We start from the raw sequence: 25,570 nt of genomic DNA, 5'->3' as shown, positions 1-25,570 counted from the left end.
TTGCTAGCCAGCACCGTTAAAATATATATATAAAAAAAGAGAAAAATACAGTCAAAAACTAGAATGAACAAATGGTCAATGAAGGTAATGGAGACAATAGAGAGAGAGAGAGGGGAGAGGAAAAAATAAATATAAACTGATGGAAAACTAACAAGAAATATAACCCGTACATTGTATACCGTGAATCTGCTGTTACATTTCTGGAAGTGTGATTTGAGCGAGAAGTATTGTTAAACACTAGAACCCGAACTGTTCTTTATAATACGAACGCTTTATTAACCCATCAGCTCTGTGATGTACAGAATATTCACAGTTTGTGGTATTGCCATGTGTTTACTTTACATAAAATGTCTGTCAACAATATCTTACATGTTATCTTAAATAAACTGAATACACTGAACTTCTGATAAGCTATCAGTATGGACCTTGATGTATTATGTTTGCTATTTGTAAGGATTTACATAGTTACGTAGTTCCATCGGCTGAGAAGAGACGTACGTCCATTAAGTTCAGCCTTTCTCACATCTGGATTTGCAGTTGTTCCAAATTAAGGCAAAAAAAAAAACCAAAAAAACCCCAGTTTGAAGTGCTTCACATTTGCAATCAAACTAAGGAAAAAATCCTTCTTGACACAGAATGGCAATCAGATCTCTTCACTATTCTCGCAATTACCCGACTAATTAAAAATGATATCCCTGTATGTTATGTTTTTGCAAGTATTCATCAAATTGCTGTTTAAACATTTATACAGACTCTGATAAAACCACCTCTTCAGGCAGAGAATTCCATATCCTTATTGCTCTTACTATAAAAAAAATCTAAATGTGTGGCCTTGTGTCCTATGTATAGCCCTGTTTATGAATAGATTTCCACATAAAAGGTTTGTATTGGCCCGAATATATTTGTATAAAGTTATCATATCCCCTCTGAGGCACCATTTTTCCAGAACAGGTGCCCAAAATTGCACAGTATATTCAAGGTGTGGTCTTACACAGCGATTTATAAAGAGGGAATATTATATTTTCATATCCTTAATTCACTACCATTTAGGGTGTAAGTTGCTTGTGCATTCTTGATCCCGAAGTGCATAACTTTACATTATGTACACTATATTTCATCTGCCATTTAAGTGCGCAGTCCACCAATCTATCTAAATCTCTCTGCAGCAATGTAATATTCTGCTTATACTACTAATTAATAGTTATATTTTTAAATAAATGACAAATGAATTAACCCCTTAACGACGAGTGACGGATCTGGTCCGTCACAGAGAGAGACCCTTAACGACGAGTGACGGACCAGATCCGTCACGCGGTAAAATTAACCCTACATCGCGGCGATCGCGGGGTTAATGGTGCTCCAGTCTGCCTCTGTATTAGAGGCAGACCGGGAGCACCCGATCGGGCTGTCCCAGCACCGGTGCTCGCTCTGACAGGCTTGAGGATTAACTTTTATTTATTTTTTAACCCTCAGGGGTTCGATTTATTTAATTAATTAATTTAAATATTTTATAATGATATATTTTGCTAGCTCGGTGGGAGTTATGGGAAAATGGGGAATTTACTGTTAGTGCTGCTTACTGCTAGTTGGGGGTTAATGGTAAAAAAAAGCTTTAAAAAATGTTAAATCTGTAAAAAAAGTTTTAAGAAAGTTTAGGAAAGTTTTAAAAAAATTAATAAGCAAAACAAAAGTTTAAAAACTAGTTTTAAAAAGAAAAAAAAGTTTTAAAAAGTAAAAAAAAAATTTAAAAAGGCTCATTATCACTACACCTGGAACAAACTAGAGAATAAATGATCCCACGCTAAGGTTCAAAATATGCCTTTTGAATTACCCCAGGGTGTATTCTTTAATAAATAGTATGTGTTTGTGGGGAAGTTTCAATAACCAACCGTCTAAACTACTCCAAATTGGAACATGGACACAGCGAAAAACTTCAAAGAAAAAAACTGAATGGCTGCGTCTCAAATGAGCCCCTTCAACATCCACATATACCTGGCAAAGGTACATACGGGGGTATTGCTGTACTCAGCTAACATAGCTGAGCAACATCTGAAGTATTATACATTCGTAGCACACATAAGGTTTGCAATATATACTGTGCAAACTCACTTTGTGTGTCAAAAAGGCAGAAAAAACGCTTATTACCACTACACTTGGTATAAGCTAGCGGAAAAATTATCCCACGCTAAGGTTCAAAATATGCCTTTTGAAATACCCTTGGATGTATTCTTTAAGAAATGGTATGGCTTTATGGGGTATTTGGATTATATAGCCTGGTAAAATACTCTAAAATGGGACATGTGCACAGCGTAAAAATTTTAAGTTTGAAAAGAACTGGAATGGCTGTGTCCCAAATGTGCCCCTCCGATGTCCACATATACCTGGCAAAGGTACATACGGGGGTATTGCTGCACTCAGCCGACATAGCTGAGCAACATCTGAAGTATTATACATTCGTAGCACACATAAGGTTTGCAATATATACTGTGCAAACTCACTTTGTGTGTCAAAAAGGCAGAAAAAACGCTTATTACCACTACACTTGGTATAAGCTAGCGGAAAAATTATCCCACGCTAAGGTTCAAAATATGCCTTTTGAAATACCCTTGGATGTCTTCTTTAAGAAATGGTATGGCTTTATGGAGTAATTGGATTATATAGCCTGGTAAAATACTCTAAAATGGAACATGGGCACAGCGTAAACATTTTAAGTTTGAAAAGAACTGGAATGACTGTGTCCTAAATGTGCCCCTCCGATGTCCATATATACCTGGCAAAGGTACATACGGGGGTATTGCTGTACTCAGCCGACATAGCTGAGCAACATCTGAAGTATTATACATTCGTAGCACACATAAGGTTTGCAAAATATACTGTGCAAACTCACTTTGTGTGTCATCAAGGCAGAAAAAACGCTTATTACCACTACACTCTACAAAAAGCGTTCCATAGGGCCTCCACTCAAGATAGAAGTTCTAGTCTCCACTCTCAAAAATTTCCTCCATCTAATCAACTCATTAGGTGTGTTGGGACTTTTGATAAACAATGGAAACCCATAAAAGAAATATTTTCGCATAATTGACCTATCTTGCAATACGACACTGACTTAAAACCTGAATCAGTTCAATATCCCAACATCACAGCACGTAGATCTAGGAATTTGAGGGATTTTTTGGTACACAGCCATCTGGAGAAAGTAAGTGGCCCAAAAAGTTGGCTCAATGCACCTATGGGAATCCATAAGTGTGGGCACTGCAAGGCTTGCCCTTTCATAAATCAGTCCAAATCCGTCAAGTGTACCAAAACCCAAAAGGAATTCCAAATTAAACATTTCATAAATTGCAGTACCACACGTGTCATATATGTCATCACATGCTCATGTGGTAAGCAGTACATCGGTAAAACTTACCAAGAACTTAGGAGACGAACTCTACAACACGTGAACTCAGTGAAAAATCCTAATTTAAGCACCCCCGTAGCAAATCATGTACGGAATTTTCATGACGGCAATCCTAATCATCTTTCTTTTCAGGATTTGGAAAGAGTGATTCTTAATTCCAGAAAAGGGAACTATAACCGAATACTTCTCCAAAAAGAATCCAGATGGATTTATGAATTTAAAACCCTAGCCCCAGAAGGTTTGAATGAAGAATTACATTTTACCCCTTTTATACATTCACAGTAAAGGTTCCACTTCTGTTTTTTTTTTCAATTGGGTACTTTGTACCAACACCCTTTTACTACCAGTATTATGTTATGGATTTGCACCAATGGACTACATTTCCCTCTTTTTTCGCTGGAATCCAGACGCACCCTTCATCTTTCCAGCCTTGTGTTTAAGAGCTTTTCTGGGAAACTTCCACCTTATCTGAGCAGAATGCTCTCCTCAGCTGTTCCCACCTCCTATAACCTCCAATCCAGTACCAGCACTTTGTTTAGTCTACCTCAATACAAAAAGAAAGCAGCCTGATCCTCCTTCTCCTACAGAGCGCCGCGATTGTGGAACGACCTCCCGCACACTTTAAAACCTTCCCCAAGCCTAGAGTCCTTTAAGACATCCCTCTCTACATACCTCAAAACAGAATGCACCTGTCATGGTTGATTATATATTTCCTAACTGTTCTATGTTAAATTTTGTATTTATTGTATATTAATATTGTTTTTGTATTTTATTGTACACTAACTGTAACAATGCAATGATTTGTGGACCCAGGACATACTTGAAAAACGAGAGAAATCTCAATGTATCTTTCCTGGTAAAATATTATATAAATAAAATAATACTGCCAGTCAAATATAAGCACATATATCTCACACACAGTCAATACAACCATTAAAAATATCACACACAACCAGCACATAGCTTACATATCGCATACAGCCATCACGCCTCTCACACTAAATCCCCTATCCCTAAACACTACACCCCTTTACACACACTATTCATGAATGAAGGGGTATGATTTTTTTGCACAAGTCGTCTAAAGGCCGAAGGCCGGCCCTGAATGGGTGTAACTGTTTTTTAAAGGTTTGAATAAAGTGCAGTTGAGATTTGGAGTAAAATTTAGGTTATTTTTTTTTAAATTCGGATTGTGATGCATCTTAAAACCAGTGTGAAAAAGAAATGCATATTTTTTGAGGATTAGTAATAAGACAGATAATTGCTTTGAGAAATCACAGACACCAAAGCAGATGGAAATAGAAAATATATTTGCATTTAGATAGATATAGTTAAATAGATAGATACCTTTCATTATTGAAAGTTTACCAAAAATCTACAGATCGGCATACTGTGTCCTAAATTCCTATTCTTTAACATTACATCTCAAACTGTTTGTGAATATTCCAATATACAAAGTAACAATAAATAACAAGCACAGCCCCCACACCCTGAGTGCTGGTACTTTGCCGTCAGTGCACAACGTCAGCCTGACCCGACATCAGTCAATGTAAAAAGTTTTATAAATGTTTAATGTGACATTAAAGAGTGAGCCCGGTTTGGGGCTGTCACTTTGCCTAATGAATTTATCATTACCATTTAATTACATGTTAAATCCCATTAAATGGCATTAAGCCCAGTACAGTGTGCGCTGCAATGAAATTATTATTATTATTATTGGCATTTACATAGGGCCAACTCATTCCGCAGCGCATCACAGTATTATAAAGGGGGTATTTTACCAATAAATGAGACAATTACAAAATGTCACAGGAACAATAGGTTGATAAAAACAAATATGACTTGACAAGACTCTACAGCAGTGACATTCCATCTACGTCATACTGAATAATCTACCTCATGGGCCATAACTAACCCTCTGCCTTTTGTGCCATATCTAACCCTCTACCTCGTGGGCCTTAACTAACCCTATACCTTGTTGGCCAATGGCCATAACTAACCCTCTGACTTGTGGGTCATAAATAACTCTCTACCTTGTGGCCCATAACTAACCCCCACCTCGTTGGCCATAACCAAACCTATACCTCGTGAGTCCTAACCTAACCTATACCTTGTGAGCCATAACCAAACCTATATCTTGTGGGCCATAACTAACTCTCTGCCTCGTTGGTCATAACTAGCCCTATACCTCGTGGTCCATAACTAACCCTATACCTCGTGGTCCATAACTAACCTCTAACTTGTGTGCCATAACTAACCCTCTACCTCGTGGGCCATAACTAACCCTCTACCTCGTAAGCCATAACCAATCCTATACCTTGTGGGCCATAACTGTCACGACTACTAGTGTGGTCCAGCACGCAGAAACTATGTAAACATATACATAGACAAGAAAAGGAAAAAAAAGGACAGAGCGTAAACCAGACCTTAGAATGGCCGGACTGATACGCTAGAGACAGAGAATGGTCAAAAGGAAAGCCGAGGTCAAGGAAGCCAGAAAATACACAATACCGTTTACACAAGCCAAGTCAGGGAAACCAGAATTCAGAATAACCAGGGAAAAGCCAAGATCAGGATACCAGGACATCAGATTCACAAATATAAAGCACTCTCAGGAAACCAGGAACAGGAAACCACGACAGGGCAAGGTACTGGAGTGAGTTAGGGAGTTAAATATCCCTCTCAAAGGTCTGATTGGTCAGAGGGCGACCTCTGACCCCAGAACGTGCGTGCGCGTTGACGTCGTGACGTCACGCGCACGTCAGTATAAACTTGGGGGGCGGAGCTAAGTTTAGGCGCGACCACGCGATCAGCGCCATTTTGGATCCGGTCGAGACGGTCGGAGGATGCGGAGAAGCGGCTGTCGGCTCGCCGGTGAGCAGGTAAGCTTTTGCCGTCGGCTAGACTGTGCCGGTCGGGCACAGCTTTGCCACGCGGCGAGCCGGCAACCGCAACAATAACTAACCCTCTGCCTTGTGGGCCATAACTAACTGTATACCTCGTGCGGGGGGGTAACTAACCCTCTACCGCGTGGGCCATAACTAACCCTATACCTCATGGGCCATAACTAACCCTTTACCTCGTGGGCCATAACAAACCCATTGCTTTGTGGGCCATAACTAACCCACTCAGAGGCGGCTCTCTAATTAGGCGGTTTAGGCGGCCGCCTAAGGCCTCGCGCTGTGTGGGGCCTCGCGGCCGCCTAAACCGCCATAGGGCAGACTGACATGTCGGGTCCTTAAGGACCCGACACAGGAGGGGGCCCGGCGGCTTCCCCTGTATGCCGCCGGGTGCGAGGCCCCTCCTGTCAGTCTGACCGGGAGAGCCAGCCTTCAGTCTGCAGCTCCGCCGGGTGTGAGCTGCAGACTGAAGTGTCCCGCGATCTCTAGCCAATCAGAGCGTTGCTGCGGGTTACCACGGCAACGCTCTGACTGAAGATCGCGAGACCTTCACCATGTGGTCTGCAGCTCTGCATCCGGCAGAGCTGCAGATCGCAGAGCCCACTGGACCACCAGGGAGTCTGATTGCCATCACTGGACCACCAGGGAGTCTGACTGCCACCACTGGACCACCAGGGAGTCTGACTGCCACCACTGGACCACCAGGGAAAAAGGTACCTGCCACCCACCCTGTCACCCCCCTCACCCAGTCACCCCATCTGCCGCCCTGCCACCCCACCTGTCACCCCCCTCACCCAGTCACCCCATCTGCCACCCCACCTGTCACCCCCTCACCCAGTCACCCCATCTGCCACCCCACCTGTCACCCCCCTCACCCAGTCACCCCATCTGCCACCCTGCCACCCCATCTGCCACCCCCTCACCCAGTCACCCCATCTGCCACCCTGCCACCCCACCTGTAACCCCCCTCACCCAGTCACCCCATCTGTCACCCCCTCACCCTGTCACCCCATCTGCCACCCCCTCACCCTGTCACCCCATCTGTCACCCCCACACCCCATCTGTCACCCTGTCACCTCACCAGTCACCCTGCCACCCCATCTGCCACCCCCTCACCCTGTCACCCCACCCTTCCACCCCCTCACCCAGTCACACCATCTGTCACCATGCCACCCCATCTGCCACCCCACCTGTCACCCCCTCACCCTGTCACCCCATTTGCCACCCTGCTACCACCCTCACCCAGTCACCCCATCTGTCACCCTGCCACCCACCTGTCACCCCCCTCACCCTGTCACCCCATCTGCCACCCCCTCACCCAGTCACCCCATCTGTAACCCAGCCACCCCACCTGTCACCCCACCTATCACCCCCTCACCCTGTCACCCCATCTGCCACCCCACCTGTCACCCCCTCACCCAGTCACGCCACCCTGCCACCCCACCTGTCACCCCCCTCACCCAGTCACCCCATCTGCCACCCTGCCACCCCACCTGTCACCCCCCCTCACCCAGTCACCCCATCTGCCACCCTGCCACCCCATCTGCCACCCCCTCACCCAGTCACCCCATCTGCCACCCTGCCACCCCACCTGTAACCCCCCTCACCCAGTCACCCCATCTGTCACCCCCTCACCCTGTCACCCCATCTGCCACCCCCTCACCCTGCCACCTCACCTGTCACCCCCTCTCCCTGTCACCCCATCTGCCACCCCCTCACCCTGTCACCCCATCTGTCACCCCATCTGCCACCCCCTCACCCAGTCACCCCATGCCACCCTGTCACCCTGTAACCCCCTCACCCTGTCACCCCATCTGTCACCCTGCCACCTCACCTGTCACCCCCTCTCCCTGTCACCCCATCTGCCACCCCCTCACCCTGTCACCCCATCTTCCACCCCCTCACCCTGTCACCCCATCTTCCACCCCCTCACCCTGTCACCCCATCTGCCACCCCCTCACCCAGTCACCCCATCTGTCACCCTGTCACCTCACCAGTCACCCTGCCACCCCAACTGCCAACCCCTCACCCAGTCACACCATCTGTCACCATGCCACCCCATCTGCCACCCCACCTGTCACCCCCTCACCCTGTCACCCCATTTGCCACCCTGCCACCACCCTCACCCAGTCACCCCATCTGTCACCCTGCCACCCCACCTGTTACCCCCCTCACCCTGTCACCCCATCTGCCACCCCCTCACCCAGTCACCCCACCTGTCACCCCACCTATCACCGCCTCACCCTGTCACCCCACCTATCACCCCCTCACCCTGTCACCCCATCTGCCACCCCCTCACCCTGTCGCCCCATCTGCCACATCTCTCACCCAGTCACCCCATCTGTCACCCAGACACCCCCACCTGTCACCCCCCCTCACTCAGCCACCCCACCTGTCACCCCCCTCACTCAGCCACCCCACTTGTCACTCTCCCCACCCAGCCAAAGCACCTGTCACCCTCCTAAACCAGTCACACCACCTCACACTGTCACCTCCCTCCCCCTGCCACACATCTGTCACCCCCTCACTTTGTCACCCCCCTCACCCTGCCACCCCACCTGTCACCCCCTCACTTTGTCACCCCCTGTCACCCCCTCTGACCATGCCAACCCCCTGTCACCTCCTCTCACCATGTCACCCCCTCTTACTCTGTCACTCACCCTGTAACCCCCCACTGTCACCCCCCTTACGCTGTCACCTCACCCTGTCACCCCCCCTCACCCTACCACCCCACCTGTCACCCCCCTCACCTTGTCACACCACTCACCCTGCAACCACCCCACTAGTCACCCCATCTGCCACCCCCTCACCCAGTCACCCCATCTGTAACCCTGTCACCCCCCTCACTCAGCCACCCCACCTATCACCCACTCACCCTGTCACCCCATCTGCCACCCCCTCACCCTGTTCCCGATCTGCCACCCCCCTCACCCAGTCACCTCATCTGTCACCCAGACACCCCACCTGTCACCCCCTCACTCAACCACCCCACCTGTCACCCCCTCACCCAACCACCCCACCTGTCACCCTCCTAAACCAGTCACACCACCTCACACTGTCACCTCCCTCCCCCTGCCACCCACCTGTCACCCCTCACTTTGTCACCCCCCTCACCCTGCCCCCTCACTTTGTCACCCCCTCACCCTGCCACCCCCCTGTCACCTCCTCTCACCATGCCAACCCCCTGTCACCTCCTCTCACCATGTCACCCCCTCTTACTCTGTCACCCACCCTGTGACCCTCCCACTGTCACCCCCTTACGCTGTCACCTCACCCTGTCACCCCCCCTCACCCTACCACCCCACCTGTCACCCCCTCACCCTGCAACCACCCCACCTGTCACCCCATCTGCCACCCCCTCACCCTGTCACCCCATCTGCCACCCCCTCACCCAGTCACCCCGTCTGTAACTCTGTCACACCCCTCACTCAGCCACCCCACCTATCACCCCCTTACCCTGTCACCCCATCTGCCACCCTGCCACCCCCTCACCCTGTTGCCCCATCTGCCACCCCCCTCACCCAGTTACCCCATCTGTCACTCAGCCACCCCACCTGTCACCCCTCCTCACTTAGCCACCCCACCTGCCACTCTCCCCACCCAGCCACCCTACCTGTCACCCTCCTAACCCAGTCACACCACCTCACACTGTCACCTCCCTCCCCCTGCCACCCACCTGTCACTCCTCTCTCACCCTGCCACCCCACCTGTCACCCCCTCACTTTGTCACCCCCCTCACCCTGCCACCCCACCTGTCACCCCCTCTCACCATGTCACCCCCTCTTACTCTGTCACCCACCCTGTGACCCCCCCACTGTCACCCCCCTTACGCTGTCACCTCATCCTGTCACCCTACCTCACCCTACCACCCCACCTGTCACCCCCTCACCCTGTCACCTCCCTCACCCTATCACCCCACCTGTCACCCCTCTCACTCTGCCACCCCACCTATCACCCAGCAAACCCACCTGTCACCCCCTCTCACACGGCCACCCCACCTGTCACCTTCCTCACCCATTCTCACCATGCCACCCCACCTGTCACCTTCCTCACCCATTCTCACCATGCCACCCCACCTGTCACCTCCCTCTCATCTCCTCTCACCTTGTAACCCCCTCACCCTGTTACCTCCCTGTCACCCCTTCTCACCCAACCTGTCACCCCCTCACCCTGTCACACCACCTCTTACTCTGTCACCCACCCTGTGACCCCCCCACACTATATCACCCCCTTTACTCTGTCACCTCACCCTGCCACTCCCCAAACAATATGTCACCCCCTCTCAGCCTGTCACCCCACCTCACATTGTCAGCCCCTGTCATCCCCTCTCACCCTGTCACTCCACCTCACATTGTCAGCCCCTAACACTATGTCATCCCCTCTCACCATGTCACTCCACCTCAAATTGTCAGCCCCTAACACTGTCACCCCACCTCACATTATGTCACCCCACCACACACTGTCACCCCACCTCACATTCTGTCAGCCCATCACACTCTGTCACCCCCCTTTCACTCTGTCCCCTCCCTCTCACACTAATGTCACCCCCCTCTTACTCTGTCATCCCCTACACAATGTCACCCTCCCTCTCACACTAGGTCTCCCACCTCTCACAGTAGGTCTCCCTCTCACACACTAGGTCTCTCACCTCTCACATTATGCCACCCCTTCACACTGTCACCCCCCCTACACAATGTCACCCTCTCACACTAGGTCTCCCCCCCTCACACACTAGGTCACCCTCCTGTCACCCCCTCTTACTCTGTCACCCACCCTGTGACCCCCCCACACTGTCACCCACCCGTACTCTGTCACCTCACCCTGTCGCTCCCCACACACTGTCACCCCACCTCACACGTTCACCCCCTCACACTAAGTCACCCACCCTCTTATTCTGTCACCCACCCTCTTATTCTGTCACCCACCCTCTTACTCTGACACCCCCCTCTTACTCTGACACCCCCCTCTTACTCTGTTACCCACCTTCACTATGTCACCCTCCCTCTCACTCTGTCAACCCCTCTCACTCTGTCACACCCCTTTACTAATGTAACCCTCTCACACTGTCACCACCCTCATACTATGTCATTTCCCCCACACACTCTGTCACCACTCTCTAGGCACACTGACACCCCTCCATACACACGGTCTCTCCCTCCGCACACACGGGCACCACTCTCTGAACTCGGGCACCTCCCTTCATTCTTACTGTCAACCCTCAACACTCTGGCACCCACCTCCATACACTTTGGCACCCTCCTGCTCATTTACACTCACCCTGCCACAGTTACCCCTTTACTCACCCTGTCACCCCCTGAAGGCAATAATTATACACACTGTCATAAAATAGCTCCGCCATAAACTCAGTGCCAAAGGCCACAGGCAGTACACAAACATACACATGCTCAGAGAAACATACATACATACATATACAAGGATACTCACTGTCAGACACACATTCTCAGGCACACAAAGGTAGACAATGCAACAATGTATACATCAACTGCTATTTTTTCAATAATGGTGTTAGTGGGGGCCTCATGTATGAGTCTCGCCTAAGGCCTCGCCAAGTCTAGAGCCGCCACTGAACCCACTGCCTCCTGAGCCGTAAATGGGCCATAACTAACCCTATAACTCATGGGCCATAACTAACCCTATACCTCATGGGCCATAACTAACCCTATACCTCATGGGCCATAACTAACCCTATACCTCATGGGCCATAACTAACCCTATAACTCATGGGCCATAACTAACCCTATACCTCATGGGCCATAACTAACCCTTTACCTCATGGGCCATAACTAACCCTATACCTCATGGGCCATAACTAACCCTTTACCTCGTGGGCCATAACAAACCCATTGCTTTGTGGGCCATAACTAACCCACTGCCTCCTGAGCCGTAAATGGGCCATAACTAACCCTATAACTCATGGGCCATAACTAACCCTATACCTCATGGGCCATAACTAACCCTATACCTCATGGGCCATAACTAACCCTATACCTCATGGGCCATAACTAACCCTATACCTCATGGGCCATAACTAACCCTTTACCTCATGGGCCATAACTAACCCTTTACCTCGTGGGCCATAACAAACCCTATACCTCGTAATTTTTTAGCCACCCTCTTGTTTCTTACCTTTTTGGTGCAGAAGGGTGGCTGGGACTTTTGGCAGCTGGGGCTCTCCCCTCCTCACTCCATCTGCTCTGCCTCCACCCTCCAGCACAGAGTAAGCTGGGAGGAAGTGACTGGCTGACCGCTCCTCCCAGCTGTCATTGTTAAAGGGGCCTGGTTGCGGTATTAAAGGGCCACAACCGGGTCCCTGAAAACATATGCCCATTAAGTGGCCCCAGGTGCATGAGTCACCCACTGGGCCCCAGTGCAGCTGCACTGGTGGTAGTTCCACTGTTGCAGATTGGGAATGTGGGGCCCAGGACAGCTGAGCACATGACAACCGTGATGGTTGTCACTTCATGATGGTGCTCCAGGCTGTCACCTGGACTTCCTGAGTTCGGTCCTGCAACGATTGACTCAAAGTATCTCTATAAGGAGATGCTAATTGGTGCAGCATGGTGATATGTTGAGCATGCACACAAGCCGCCCAAAACTTCCTTAGGGGAAAGCATTGAATTGGTTGAAATTGTCGGTATTGATAATCTCAGCCGAGTAGGTGGGGTAGCAGCACCAAGCGCACCAGGAGAAATAAGGTAAGTTTAATTCTGTGTGTAATGCTCAAAGGGAGCCTCATAACTTGTATTTCTAATGCTATAGTTTTCCTTTAGATCACAATATTTCCAGATTTGTTGATAAATTCACGTACAAAGTGATGTTTTATGTTATAATTTGTTTAATGAAGTTTCACATGTTTGGTTACAGTTTATGAACCATTTAACATTCACAGAGAATTCTTCAGCAGAGCTAAGATTAGTCCGGCAGTCACAGCCAGGATGGTGACTCCAGATTTAATGCTGGTGGCGCCGCTTGTGTTGCACAGGTCAGTGGTGCAGCAAGACACGGAACTGGAGGCCAAGGAGATTCCAGCACTCACAGGCGTACAGGACGCCGCACACGTCTTAGTGATTGAAGCAAATGATACACCAGCTGCAGTACAGAGAGAAAGACATTTTACTGGCAATTAGTTACTATAATACTGACAAAGGAACGTGCTGTGATGGGGGAACATAATGTGATGAGGGAACGTGCTGTAATAAGGGAACGTGCTGTGATGGGGGAACGTGCTGTGATGAGGGAATGTGCTGTGATAAGGGAACGTGCTGTGATGAGGGAATGTGCTGTAATAAGGGAACGTGCTGTAATAAGGGAACGTGTTGTGATGGGGAAACGTGCTGTGATAAGGGAATGTGCTGTGATGGGGGAATGTGCTGTGATGGGGGAATGTACTGTGATGAGGGAACGTGCTGTGATGGGGGAACGTGCTGTGATGAGGGAATGTGCTGTAATAAGGGAACGTGCTGTAATAAGGGAACGTGTTGTGATGGGGAAACGTGCTGTGATAAGGGAATGTGCTGTGATGGGGGAATGTGCTGTGATGGGGGAATGTACTGTGATGAGGGAACATGCTGTGATAAGGGAACGGGCTGTGATGGGGAAACGTGCTGTGATAAGGGAACGTGCTGTGATGGGGGAATGTGCTGTGATGGGGGAATGTACTGTGATGAGGGAACGTGCTGTGATAAGGGAACGTGCTGTGATTAGGGAACATGCTGTGATAAGGGAACGGGCTGTGATAAGGGAACATGCTGTAATAAGGGAACGTGCTGTAATAAGGGAACGTGCTGTGATAAGGGAACGTGCCCAAGTGACGGAGTACCAGCGTTCCGTCACGAATGTGTATTTTAGTGTGTAGTTTTCTAAATCATTCGTTAGCTAGTTACTGTATCATGTTGAAGGATTTCTGTAAAGATAGGTGTTTAGGATCTTACCAACTCCAGCTGATGTGGACGAGGTCATGCAGTACGTCTGACCAGTGGTGCAGTTAGTGGTTGTGGTAATACAGTTGGCATTTGAGGTCTGGCTCGTACACGTATAGCATTGTAAAGACATAGCTGTGAACAGAGGAGAAGTGATGTCATTAAATGTTTAAAGTAAATTGTGGCACTCTGAAAAAAAACAAAATAAATCTCTTGCCCGTCGGACACTGAATGACAAACTCAACCAAAGAAAAACACAGTGAAAACATTGATGGCAGGGGTCAATTGGCTTCTACATGCTTTCGGGTTTTGCTAATTTTGTCTGTCCCTTGTCTGTCATCAGTTGCATTTTTTGTGTTTGTGTGTTTTTTTACCGTGATATATTGGGATTGCCGGCAAATCTGTGATTTTAATGGGGCTCAGCTTCTGTGTGCAATTTTGGGACATTTAGAAAATCAGGGGAACCAAGCTGTCAAACCAACAAAAATGCCCCAAACAGGAGCACTGATAGCAGGTTATGTGAGCAGAGAAATGCCCCAAACAGGAGCACTGATAGCAGGTTATGTGAGCAGAGAAATGCCCCAAACAGGAGCACTGATAGCAGGTTATGTGAGCAGAGAAATGCCCAAACAGGAGCACTGATAGCATGTTATGTGAGCAGAGAAATGCCCAAACAGGAGCACTGATAGCAGGTTATGTGAGCAGAGAAATGCCCAAACAGGAGCACTGATAGCAGGTTATGTGAGCAGAGAAATGCCCAAACAGGAGCACTGATAGCAGGTTATGTGAGCAGAGAAATGTCCAAACAGGAGCACTGATAGCAGGTTATGTGAGCAGAGAAATGCCCAAACAGGAGCACTGATAGCAGGTTATGTGAGCAGAGAAATGCCCAAACAGGAGCACTGATAGCATGTTATGTGAGCAGAGAAATGCCCAAACAGGAGCACTGATAGCATGTTATGTGAGCAGAGAAATGCCCAAACAGGAGCACTGATAGCAGGTTATGTGAGCAGAGAAATGTCCAAACAGGAGCACTGATAGCATGTTATGTGAGCAGAGAAATGCCCAAACAGGAGCACTGATAGCAGGTTATGTGAGCAGAGAAATGTCCAAACAGGAGCACTGATAGCATGTTATGTGAGCAGAGAAATGCCCCAAACAGGAGCACTGATAGCAGGTTATGTGAGCAGAGAAATGTCCAAACAGGAGCACTGATAGCATGTTATGTGAGCAGAGAAATGTCCAAACAGGAGCACTGATAGCAGGTTATGTGAGCAGAGAAATGCCCAAACAGGAGCACTGATAGCATGTTATGTGAGCAGAGAAATGCCCAAACAGGAGCACTGATAGCATGTTATGTGAGCAGAGAAATGCCCAAACAGGAGCACTGATAGCAGGTTATGTGAGCAGAGAAATGCCCAAACAGGAGCACTGATAGCATGTTATGTGAGCAGAGAAATGTCCAAACAGGAGCACTGATAGCATGTTATGTGAGCAGAGAAATGTCCAAACAGGAGCACTGATAGCATGTTATGTGAGCAGAGAAATGTCCAAACAGGAGCACTGATAGCAGGTTATGTGAGCAGAGAAATGCCCAAACAGGAGCACTGATAGCATGTTATGTGAGCAGAGAAATGCCCCAAACAGGAGCACTGATAGCATGTTATGTGAGCAGAGAAATGCCCCAAACAGGAGCACTGATAGCAGGTTATGTGAGCAGAGAAATGCCCCAAACAGGAGCACTGATAGCAGGTTATGTGAGCAGAGAAATGCCCCAAACAGGAGCACTGATAGCAGGTTATGTGAGCAGAGAAATGCCCAAACAGGAGCACTGATAGCATGTTATGTGAGCAGAGAAATGTCCAAACAGGAGCACTGATAGCAGGTTATGTGAGCAGAGAAATGCCCAAACAGGAGCACTGATAGCAGGTTATGTGAGCAGAGAAATGCCCAAACAGGAGCACTGATAGCATGTTATGTGAGCAGAGAAATGTCCAAACAGGAGCACTGATAGCATGTTATGTGAGCAGAGAAATGTCCAAACAGGAGCACTGATAGCAGGTTATGTGAGCAGAGAAATGCCCAAACAGGAGCACTGATAGCATGTTATGTGAGCAGAGAAATGCCCCAAACAGGAGCACTGATAGCATGTTATGTGAGCAGAGAAATGCCCCAAACAGGAGCACTGATAGCAGGTTATGTGAGCAGAGAAATGCCCCAAACAGGAGCACTGATAGCAGGTTATGTGAGCAGAGAAATGTCCAAACAGGAGCACTGATAGCATGTTATGTGAGCAGAGAAATGCCCCAAACAGGAGCACTGATAGCATGTTATGTGAGCAGAGAAATGCCCCAAACAGGAGCACTGATAGCATGTTATGTGAGCAGAGAAATGCCCCAAACAGGAGCACTGATAGCAGGTTATGTGAGCAGAGAAATGCCCCAAACAGGAGCACTGATAGCAGGTTATGTGAGCAGAGAAATGCCCAAACAGGAGCACTGATAGCATGTTATGTGAGCAGAGAAATGCCCCAAACAGGAGCACTGATAGCATGTTATGTGAGCAGAGAAATGCCCCAAACAGGAGCACTGATAGCAGGTTATGTGAGCAGAGAAATGCCCCAAACAGGAGCACTGATAGCAGGTTATGTGAGCAGAGAAATGTCCAAACAGGAGCACTGATAGCATGTTATGTGAGCAGAGAAATGCCCCAAACAGGAGCACTGATAGCAGGTTATGTGAGCAGAGAAATGCCCCAAACAGGAGCACTGATAGCAGGTTATGTGAGCAGAGAAATGCCCAAACAGGAGCACTGATAGCAGGTTATGTGAGCAGAGAAATGCCCAAACAGGAGCACTGATAGCATGTTATGTGAGCAGAGAAATGTCCAAACAGGAGCACTGATAGCATGTTATGTGAGCAGAGAAATGTCCAAACAGGAGCACTGATAGCATGTTATGTGAGCAGAGAAATGTCCAAACAGGAGCACTGATAGCAGGTTATGTGAGCAGAGAAATGCCCAAACAGGAGCACTGATAGCATGTTATGTGAGCAGAGAAATGCCCCAAACAGGAGCACTGATAGCATGTTATGTGAGCAGAGAAATGCCCCAAACAGGAGCACTGATAGCAGGTTATGTGAGCAGAGAAATGCCCCAAACAGGAGCACTGATAGCAGGTTATGTGAGCAGAGAAATGTCCAAACAGGAGCACTGATAGCATGTTATGTGAGCAGAGAAATGCCCCAAACAGGAGCACTGATAGCAGGTTATGTGAGCAGAGAAATGTCCAAACAGGAGCACTGATAGCATGTTATGTGAGCAGAGAAATGCCCAAACAGGAGCACTGATAGCATGTTATGTGAGCAGAGAAATGCCCAAACAGGAGCACTGATAGCATGTTATGTGAGCAGAGAAATGCCCAAACAGGAGCACTGATAGCAGGTTATGTGAGCAGAGAAATGCCCCAAACAGGAGCACTGATAGCATGTTATGTGAGCAGAGAAATGCCCAAACAGGAGCACTGATAGCATGTTATGTGAGCAGAGAAATGCCCCAAACAGGAGCACTGATAGCAGGTTATGTGAGCAGAGAAATGCCCAAACAGGAGCACTGATAGCAGGTTATGTGAGCAGAGAAATGCCCCAAACAGGAGCACTGATAGCAGGTTATGTGAGCAGAGAAATGCCCAAACAGGAGCACTGATAGCATGTTATGTGAGCAGAGAAATGTCCAAACAGGAGCACTGATAGCATGTTATGTGAGCAGAGAAATGTCCAAACAGGAGCACTGATAGCATGTTATGTGAGCAGAGAAATGCTCCAAACAGGAGCACTGATAGCAGGTTATGTGAGCAGAGAAATGCCCAAACAGGAGCACTGATAGCATGTTATGTGAGCAGAGAAATGCCCCAAACAGGAGCACTGATAGCATGTTATGTGAGCAGAGAAATGCCCAAACAGGAGCACTGATAGCAGGTTATGTGAGCAGAGAAATGCCCCAAACAGGAGCACTGATAGCAGGTTATGTGAGCAGAGAAATGCCCCAAACAGGAGCACTGATAGCATGTTATGTGAGCAGAGAAATGCCCAAACAGGAGCACTGATAGCAGGTTATGTGAGCAGAGAAATGCCCAAACAGGAGCACTGATAGCATGTTATGTGAGCAGAGAAATGCCCAAACAGGAGCACTGATAGCATGTTATGTGAGCAGAGAAATGCCCCAAACAGGAGCACTGATAGCAGGTTATGTGAGCAGAGAAATGCCCCAAACAGGAGCACTGATAGCAGGTTATGTGAGCAGAGAAATGCCCCAAACAGGAGCACTGATAGCAGGTTATGTGAGCAGAGAAATGCCCCAAACAGGAGCACTGATAGCAGGTTATGTGAGCAGAGAAATGCCCCAAACAGGAGCACTGATAGCAGGTTATGTGAGCAGAGAAATGCCAAACAGGAGCACTGATAGCATGTTATGTGAGCAGAGAAATGCCCAAACAGGAGCACTGATAGCAGGTTATGTGAGCAGAGAAATGCCCCAAACAGGAGCACTGATAGCAGGTTATGTGAGCAGAGAAATGCCCAAACAGGAGCACTGATAGCAGGTTATGTGAGCAGAGAAATGCCCCAAACAGGAGCACTGATAGCAGGTTATGTGAGCAGAGAAATGCCCAAACAGGAGCACTGATAGCAGGTTATGTGAGCAGAGAAATGCCCCAAACAGGAGCACTGATAGCATGTTATGTGAGCAGAGAAATGCCCAAACAGGAGCACTGATAGCAGGTTATGTGAGCAGAGAAATGCCCAAACAGGAGCACTGATAGCATGTTATGTGAGCAGAGAAATGCCCAAACAGGAGCACTGATAGCAGGTTATGTGAGCAGAGAAATGCCCCAAACAGGAGCACTGATAGCAGGTTATGTGAGCAGAGAAATGCCCCAAACAGGAGCACTGATAGCAGGTTATGTGAGCAGAGAAATGCCCCAAACAGGAGCACTGATAGCATGTTATGTGAGCAGAGAAATGCCCAAACAGGAGCACTGATAGCAGGTTATGTGAGCAGAGAAATGCCCAAACAGGAGCACTGATAGCAGGTTATGTGAGCAGAGAAATGCCCAAACAGGAGCACTGATAGCAGGTTATGTGAGCAGAGAAATGCCCAAACAGGAGCACTGATAGCAGGTTATGTGAGCAGAGAAATGCCCCAAACAGGAGCACTGATAGCAGGTTATGTGAGCAGAGAAATGCCCAAACAGGAGCACTGATAGCAGGTTATGTGAGCAGAGAAATGCCCCAAACAGGAGCACTGATAGCAGGTTATGTGAGCAGAGAAATGCCCAAACAGGAGCACTGATAGCATGTTATGTGAGCAGAGAAATGTCCAAACAGGAGCACTGATAGCATGTTATGTGAGCAGAGAAATGCCCCAAACAGGAGCACTGATAGCAGGTTATGTGAGCAGAGAAATGCCCAAACAGGAGCACTGATAGCAGGTTATGTGAGCAGAGAAATGCCCAAAACAGGAGCACTGATAGCATGTTATGTGAGCAGAGAAATGCCCAAACAGGAGCACTGATAGCAGGTTATGTGAGCAGAGAAATGCCCAAACAGGAGCACTGATAGCAGGTTATGTGAGCAGAGAAATGCCCAAACAGGAGCACTGATAGCATGTTATGTGAGCAGAGAAATGCCCCAAACAGGAGCACTGATAGCATGTTATGTGAGCAGAGAAATGCCCCAAACAGGAGCACTGATAGCAGGTTATGTGAGCAGAGAAATGCCCAAACAGGAGCACTGATAGCAGGTTATGTGAGCAGAGAAATGCCCAAACAGGAGCACTGATAGCATGTTATGTGAGCAGAGAAATGCCCAAACAGGAGCACTGATAGCAGGTTATGTGAGCAGAGAAATGCCCCAAACAGGAGCACTGATAGCATGTTATGTGAGCAGAGAAATGCCCCAAACAGGAGCACTGATAGCATGTTATGTGAGCAGAGAAATGCCCAAACAGGAGCACTGATAGCAGGTTATGTGAGCAGAGAAATGCCCCAAACAGGAGCACTGATAGCAGGTTATGTGAGCAGAGAAATGCCCAAACAGGAGCACTGATAGCAGGTTATGTGAGCAGAGAAATGCCCAAACAGGAGCACTGATAGCAGGTTATGTGAGCAGAGAAATGCCCCAAACAGGAGCACTGATAGCAGGTTATGTGAGCAGAGAAATGCCCAAACAGGAGCACTGATAGCATGTTATGTGAGCAGAGAAATGCCCAAACAGGAGCACTGATAGCATGTTATGTGAGCAGAGAAATGCCCCAAACAGGAGCACTGATAGCAGGTTATGTGAGCAGAGAAATGCCCAAACAGGAGCACTGATAGCAGGTTATGTGAGCAGAGAAATGCCCAAACAGGAGCACTGATAGCAGGTTATGTGAGCAGAGAAATGCCCCAAACAGGAGCACTGATAGCAGGTTATGTGAGCAGAGAAATGCCCCAAACAGGAGCACTGATAGCAGGTTATGTGAGCAGAGAAATGCCCCAAACAGGAGCACTGATAGCATGTTATGTGAGCAGAGAAATGCCCAAACAGGAGCACTGATAGCATGTTATGTGAGCAGAGAAATGCCCCAAACAGGAGCACTGATAGCAGGTTATGTGAGCAGAGAAATGCCCAAACAGGAGCACTGATAGCAGGTTATGTGAGCAGAGAAATGCCCAAACAGGAGCACTGATAGCATGTTATGTGAGCAGAGAAATGCCCCAAACAGGAGCACTGATAGCAGGTTATGTGAGCAGAGAAATGCCCAAACAGGAGCACTGATAGCAGGTTATGTGAGCAGAGAAATGCCCCAAACAGGAGCACTGATAGCAGGTTATGTGAGCAGAGAAATGCCCAAACAGGAGCACTGATAGCAGGTTATGTGAGCAGAGAAATGCCCCAAACAGGAGCACTGATAGCATGTTATGTGAGCAGAGAAATGCCCAAACAGGAGCACTGATAGCATGTTATGTGAGCAGAGAAATGCCCAAACAGGAGCACTGATAGCATGTTATGTGAGCAGAGAAATGCCCCAAACAGGAGCACTGATAGCAGGTTATGTGAGCAGAGAAATGCCCCAAACAGGAGCACTGATAGCAGGTTATGTGAGCAGAGAAATGCCCCAAACAGGAGCACTGATAGCATGTTATGTGAGCAGAGAAATGCCCAAACAGGAGCACTGATAGCAGGTTATGTGAGCAGAGAAATGCCCCAAACAGGAGCACTGATAGCAGGTTATGTGAGCAGAGAAATGCCCAAACAGGAGCACTGATAGCAGGTTATGTGAGCAGAGAAATGCCCAAACAGGAGCACTGATAGCAGGTTATGTGAGCAGAGAAATGCCCCAAACAGGAGCACTGATAGCAGGTTATGTGAGCAGAGAAATGCCCCAAACAGGAGCACTGATAGCAGGTTATGTGAGCAGAGAAATGCCCAAACAGGAGCACTGATAGCATGTTATGTGAGCAGAGAAATGCCCCAAACAGGAGCACTGATAGCAGGTTATGTGAGCAGAGAAATGCCCAAACAGGAGCACTGATAGCAGGTTATGTGAGCAGAGAAATGCCCCAAACAGGAGCACTGATAGCAGGTTATGTGAGCAGAGAAATGCCCCAAACAGGAGCACTGATAGCAGGTTATGTGAGCAGAGAAATGCCCCAAACAGGAGCACTGATAGCAGGTTATGTGAGCAGAGAAATGCCCAAACAGGAGCACTGATAGCAGGTTATGTGAGCAGAGAAATGCCCCAAACAGGAGCACTGATAGCATGTTATGTGAGCAGAGAAATGCCCAAACAGGAGCACTGATAGCAGGTTATGTGAGCAGAGAAATGCCCCAAACAGGAGCACTGATAGCAGGTTATGTGAGCAGAGAAATGCCCAAACAGGAGCACTGATAGCATGTTATGTGAGCAGAGAAATGCCCCAAACAGGAGCACTGATAGCAGGTTATGTGAGCAGAGAAATGCCCCAAACAGGAGCACTGATAGCAGGTTATGTGAGCAGAGAAATGCCCAAACAGGAGCACTGATAGCATGTTATGTGAGCAGAGAAATGCCCAAACAGGAGCACTGATAGCAGGTTATGTGAGCAGAGAAATGCCCAAACAGGAGCACTGATAGCAGGTTATGTGAGCAGAGAAATGCCCAAACAGGAGCACTGATAGCAGGTTATGTGAGCAGAGAAATGCCCCAAACAGGAGCACTGATAGCAGGTTATGTGAGCAGAGAAATGCCCCAAACAGGAGCACTGATAGCAGGTTATGTGAGCAGAGAAATGCCCCAAACAGGAGCACTGATAGCAGGTTATGTGAGCAGAGAAATGCCCAAACAGGAGCACTGATAGCAGGTTATGTGAGCAGAGAAATGCCCAAACAGGAGCACTGATAGCATGTTATGTGAGCAGAGAAATGCCCAAACAGGAGCACTGATAGCATGTTATGTGAGCAGAGAAATGCCCAAACAGGAGCACTGATAGCAGGTTATGTGAGCAGAGAAATGCCCAAACAGGAGCACTGATAGCAGGTTATGTGAGCAGAGAAATGCCCAAACAGGAGCACTGATAGCATGTTATGTGAGCAGAGAAATGCCCAAACAGGAGCACTGATAGCAGGTTATGTGAGCAGAGAAATGCCCCAAACAGGAGCACTGATAGCAGGTTATGTGAGCAGAGAAATGCCCCAAACAGGAGCACTGATAGCAGGTTATGTGAGCAGAGAAATGCCCCAAACAGGAGCACTGATAGCATGTTATGTGAGCAGAGAAATGCCCAAACAGGAGCACTGATAGCATGTTATGTGAGCAGAGAAATGCCCAAACAGGAGCACTGATAGCAGGTTATGTGAGCAGAGAAATGCCCAAACAGGAGCACTGATAGCATGTTATGTGAGCAGAGAAATGCCCCAAACAGGAGCACTGATAGCATGTTATGTGAGCAGAGAAATGCCCCAAACAGGAGCACTGATAGCAGGTTATGTGAGCAGAGAAATGCCCCAAACAGGAGCACTGATAGCATGTTATGTGAGCAGAGAAATGCCCCAAACAGGAGCACTGATAGCAGGTTATGTGAGCAGAGAAATGCCCCAAACAGGAGCACTGATAGCAGGTTATGTGAGCAGAGAAATGCCCAAACAGGAGCACTGATAGCAGGTTATGTGAGCAGAGAAATGCCCAAACAGGAGCACTGATAGCAGGTTATGTGAGCAGAGAAATGCCCAAACAGGAGCACTGATAGCAGGTTATGTGAGCAGAGAAATGCCCAAACAGGAGCACTGATAGCAGGTTATGTGAGCAGAGAAATGCCCAAACAGGAGCACTGATAGCATGTTATGTGAGCAGAGAAATGCCCCAAACAGGAGCACTGATAGCAGGTTATGTGAGCAGAGAAATGCCCCAAACAGGAGCACTGATAGCAGGTTATGTGAGCAGAGAAATGCCCAAACAGGAGCACTGATAGCAGGTTATGTGAGCAGAGAAATGCCCAAACAGGAGCACTGATAGCAGGTTATGTGAGCAGAGAAATGCCCCAAACAGGAGCACTGATAGCAGGTTATGTGAGCAGAGAAATGCCCCAAACAGGAGCACTGATAGCAGGTTATGTGAGCAGAGAAATGCCCAAACAGGAGCACTGATAGCAGGTTATGTGAGCAGAGAAATGCCCAAACAGGAGCACTGATAGCAGGTTATGTGAGCAGAGAAATGCCCCAAACAGGAGCACTGATAGCATGTTATGTGAGCAGAGAAATGCCCAAACAGGAGCACTGATAGCAGGTTATGTGAGCAGAGAAATGCCCCAAACAGGAGCACTGATAGCAGGTTATGTGAGCAGAGAAATGCCCAAACAGGAGCACTGATAGCAGGTTATGTGAGCAGAGAAATGCCCCAAACAGGAGCACTGATAGCAGGTTATGTGAGCAGAGAAATGCCCCAAACAGGAGCACTGATAGCATGTTATGTGAGCAGAGAAATGCCCCAAACAGGAGCACTGATAGCAGGTTATGTGAGCAGAGAAATGCCCAAACAGGAGCACTGATAGCATGTTATGTGAGCAGAGAAATGCCCAAACAGGAGCACTGATAGCAGGTTATGTGAGCAGAGAAATGCCCAAACAGGAGCACTGATAGCAGGTTATGTGAGCAGAGAAATGCCCCAAACAGGAGCACTGATAGCATGTTATGTGAGCAGAGAAATGCCCCAAACAGGAGCACTGATAGCAGGTTATGTGAGCAGAGAAATGCCCCAAACAGGAGCACTGATAGCAGGTTATGTGAGCAGAGAAATGCCCAAACAGGAGCACTGATAGCAGGTTATGTGAGCAGAGAAATGCCCAAACAGGAGCACTGATAGCAGGTTATGTGAGCAGAGAAATGCCCAAACAGGAGCACTGATAGCAGGTTATGTGAGCAGAGAAATGCCCAAACAGGAGCACTGATAGCAGGTTATGTGAGCAGAGAAATGCCCAAACAGGAGCACTGATAGCAGGTTATGTGAGCAGAGAAATGCCCAAACAGGAGCACTGATAGCAGGTTATGTGAGCAGAGAAATGCCCCAAACAGGAGCACTGATAGCAGGTTATGTGAGCAGAGAAATGCCCCAAACAGGAGCACTGATAGCATGTTATGTGAGCAGAGAAATGCCCAAACAGGAGCACTGATAGCAGGTTATGTGAGCAGAGAAATGCCCCAAACAGGAGCACTGATAGCAGGTTATGTGAGCAGAGAAATGCCCCAAACAGGAGCACTGATAGCAGGTTATGTGAGCAGAGAAATGCCCAAACAGGAGCACTGATAGCAGGTTATGTGAGCAGAGAAATGCCCCAAACAGGAGCACTGATAGCAGGTTATGTGAGCAGAGAAATGCCCAAACAGGAGCACTGATAGCATGTTATGTGAGCAGAGAAATGCCCCAAACAGGAGCACTGATAGCAGGTTATGTGAGCAGAGAAATGCCCCAAACAGGAGCACTGATAGCATGTTATGTGAGCAGAGAAATGCCCAAACAGGAGCACTGATAGCAGGTTATGTGAGCAGAGAAATGTCCAAACAGGAGCACTGATAGCAGGTTATGTGAGCAGAGAAATGCCCCAAACAGGAGCACTGATAGCAGGTTATGTGAGCAGAGAAATGCCCCAAACAGGAGCACTGATAGCAGGTTATGTGAGCAGAGAAATGCCCAAACAGGAGCACTGATAGCAGGTTATGTGAGCAGAGAAATGCCCCAAACAGGAGCACTGATAGCAGGTTATGTGAGCAGAGAAATGCCCAAACAGGAGCACTGATAGCAGGTTATGTGAGCAGAGAAAT

The 25,570-nt window shown here is 48.2% G+C and overlaps 2 protein-coding genes across 2 annotated transcripts in view; both read right to left on the bottom strand.

The window, feature by feature from the left end:
• LOC134609295 (ly6/PLAUR domain-containing protein 2-like) overlaps positions 1-25,570 on the bottom strand; it is a 45,481-nt gene that overhangs the window by 8,608 nt on the left and 11,303 nt on the right. The window lies entirely within an intron of this gene.
• LOC134607693 (ly6/PLAUR domain-containing protein 2-like) lies at positions 13,139-14,401 on the bottom strand. Its single transcript, XM_063450235.1, has 2 exons — positions 14,253-14,401; positions 13,139-13,410 (listed from the first exon to the last, which is right to left on the bottom strand). Exons 1-2 carry the CDS (start codon positions 14,371-14,373, stop codon positions 13,205-13,207), a joined length of 327 nt encoding a protein of 108 aa, XP_063306305.1. The 5' UTR covers positions 14,374-14,401; the 3' UTR covers positions 13,139-13,204.

The sequence above is a fragment of the Pelobates fuscus genome, chromosome 4, assembly GCF_036172605.1.
Source record: "Pelobates fuscus isolate aPelFus1 chromosome 4, aPelFus1.pri, whole genome shotgun sequence".
Taxonomy (NCBI): Eukaryota; Metazoa; Chordata; class Amphibia; order Anura; family Pelobatidae; genus Pelobates; species Pelobates fuscus.
The sequence above is the reverse complement of the archived record's forward strand: the minus strand, read 5'-3'. Positions and strand labels throughout refer to the sequence as shown.

Coding starts and splice junctions, on each gene's coding strand:
- LOC134607693 (XM_063450235.1), bottom strand. CDS start 14,373: ATGTCTTTACAATGCTATACGTGTACGAGCCAGACCTCAAATGCCAAC. Junction 13,411..14,252: donor GTCCACATCAGCTGGAGTTG/GTAAGATCCTAA, acceptor TCTGTACTGCAG/CTGGTGTATCATTTGCTTCA.